This window comes from Aplysia californica, unplaced genomic scaffold, assembly GCF_000002075.1.
Source record: "Aplysia californica isolate F4 #8 unplaced genomic scaffold, AplCal3.0 scaffold00457, whole genome shotgun sequence".
Classification (NCBI taxonomy): Eukaryota; Metazoa; Mollusca; class Gastropoda; order Aplysiida; family Aplysiidae; genus Aplysia; species Aplysia californica.
Genome location: NW_004797727.1, coordinates 438422 through 441141, shown reverse-complemented (window position 1 = coordinate 441141; position 2720 = coordinate 438422). Strand labels below are relative to the sequence as shown.

The window sequence follows — 2720 nt, the reverse complement described above, 5'->3', positions numbered from 1 at the left end:
AATCACCCGTTCTGACTACTTCCTGTACAGACAATCACCCGTTCTGACTACTTCCTGTACAGACAATCACCCGTACAGACAATCACCCGTTCTGACTACTTCCTGTACAGACAATCATCCTGTACAGACAATCACCCGTTCTGACAATCACCCGTTCTGACAATCACCCGTTCTGACAATCACCCGTTCTGACAATCACCCGTACAGACAATCACCCGTTCTGACAATCACCCGTTCTGACTACTTCCTCTTGATTGTTCTTTGAGGTTTTTGTCTCTTTTCTTTGGTGTTTCTTTCTAATATTGTAACGACGCTATACACGATTTCTGAAAACAACAACAACGACAACAACAACAATGACAAAACAACAGCAATGTCAACATCACCATCACCACCACCACCACCATCAGCTGCACCACTACCATCATCACTCCTTAGCTACCATCATCGACAACAACAACAACTATAATACCAACAAAACAATGCCAAAAACAACAACGACAAATCTAAAGCACCACCACCACCACCACCACCACCACCACCACCAACAACAACAACTACAAATCTAAAGCACCACCACCACCACCACCAACAACAACAACTACAACACCAACAAAACAACGACAAAACAAGAACATAAACCATAAAAAAACAAAAACACCACTGCCACCAATAACAACAACAACTACAATACGAACAACACAATGAAAATAACAACAACAACAACAACAACAAAACACCACCACCACCACCACCACCACCAACAACAACACCTCCACCATCACCACCAGCTCCACAACAACAACAACAACAAGTATACTAACACAAAGAATTGCCCCCCCCCCTCCCCCCAGTCTCAGAATGCCCGTATGGAGACCGTGTGGTGACTATAGAAGGAAGGTACTCATGCAGTGAATACATCGCCGTACAGAAAAACGCTTGCTACGACGAGAACATTCGCGCCAACTGCTGCGATTCCTGTCTCAAGGCCAAGAGCAGCTCAGAAGGTAATTGAAGGAGAGACGTGGGTGGGTGGGGGATTGCCCCACTAAAAATAAATAATAATAAATAACATTTTGTATAGTGCACACCCCCGCTCAACAGCTAGCTCTATGGGTTTTACACTATATTATTACCCCAGCAGATCATAGAACACTCAGAAACATTCTCAGCTTTCCGGGAAGCATACAGTGCAGGCAACTGATTACACGCTCACACAAACAAACTAACAAAATCTTTCACTGTCTATACTATAGCTGGGCACCCATTCCCACCTAGGTGAAGTGAAGAAAATTAGAGTAAAATGCCTTTCCCAAGGACAAAACGTTGAGCCCCTGAAGGAATTCAAACCCACGACCTTAACGTTGCAAGTCCGAGAGCCTAACCGCTAGGCCACCGACGCCACTAATTCCTACCTTAGAATTATACCTGACATTTTTGTCTGTTTGAGTTACAAAGACCATGAGGTCACTCACCAGATGTTTTATCTGCTCTATCAAAATGGTAACATTATTTATTGGAGTCGTTATCAAGATATTCAAAGAATTACGTTTAAAAAGTTTGACATGATGTGAGACTCAAAGTTTTTTTTGCATCAAATTGCTCAGCACAAACAAAAACAAAAACCAAACAAAGAAACAAACAAATACCAACACCTCTTGGGAACTACGTAGAGAAAATAGCGAAGAAGTATGATGGTGAGAATCACATTTCCCAGTTTACTTTGTTAATCTTTAACAATAAAAGAAAAAGCAACCGAGCAGTATTAAAAAATTGATGAATCATGAATTAACATAAATATTTTTAAGTATTCCAAAAACAAAACAAAAAAAACAACCAAAAACCCCCCAAAAACTTCCATAATTAGGTCCTAGTTTTCTTCTTCTCGTGGATGTGGGAACAATCATCTCTGAACTCCATCAAGAACTGATGATGCAATCATTCTAGTGTTACCGTGGTGATTCAATCATTCTAGCGTTACCGTGGTGACCTGTCTGTTTATACCGCACGCGCCTGCACCTTGTTCTATCCGGAAATATCCTTCCTCTCCATAGTCTTTGCCCCAAGAGTTCTTGACTCTCCAAAAATCTCTTGGACCTTCTCGACCGTAGCCAACTAAAAGTACCGAGTGGTTGAGACGTTGAGGCTTGCATCGGTCTGAAAGTACAGAGGACACAAATAAAAACTTAATAGGTCATAACTAGTTCATTTTCCTCTGTCCGCATAAAAAAAAAATTCTAGATCACTTATTAATTTGACTATGCCCTCAAAACTTTGCACATCACTTATGCAGACCATGGACCAACTAAAAAATATCTTTAGAAAAATCATGATCAAGTAATAAAAAAGTTTCTCCAGCAATTAGATCTAGTGACTACTTTCTTGTATGAATACTTTTAAAGAAATGATAATTGGAAATTGACGTTCATAATTAACGGAAAAAAAAAAAAACAAGAAAAGGGAAAAAACACAACCCTGCAGTTTTAGAGAACTGATAGTTGATGGGAATTTACATCAATATTCTAAAGTATTACAAAAACAAAAAACAAAAAACTCAACCCACTGAATTAAAAAAAAAATTAAATGAGAATGTTTTCATAAAAGCATTAAATATGTTAAATATTATAAAGTAAAACAATACTAGTAAACTAAAAAAAAAAGAAGGATCCCTTTTCTCCTCCCTCCTCCCCCTCTTCCCACCTCTCACCCCCCTCCCTCCT

General features: G+C 39.4%; 1 protein-coding gene across 1 annotated transcript in view; it reads right to left on the bottom strand.

Annotated features, from left to right (window-relative positions):
- Window positions 1-1691: 1691 nt before the first annotated feature.
- LOC101862523 (cathepsin L) overlaps window positions 1692-2720 on the bottom strand; it is a 6903-nt gene continuing 5874 nt past the window's right edge. The window contains exon 5 of the mRNA XM_005105209.2: window positions 1692-2157. Within this exon, the coding sequence (XP_005105266.1) occupies window positions 1967-2157 (191 nt within the window). The 3' untranslated portion in view covers window positions 1692-1966. The remainder of the gene's footprint in view (window positions 2158-2720) is intronic.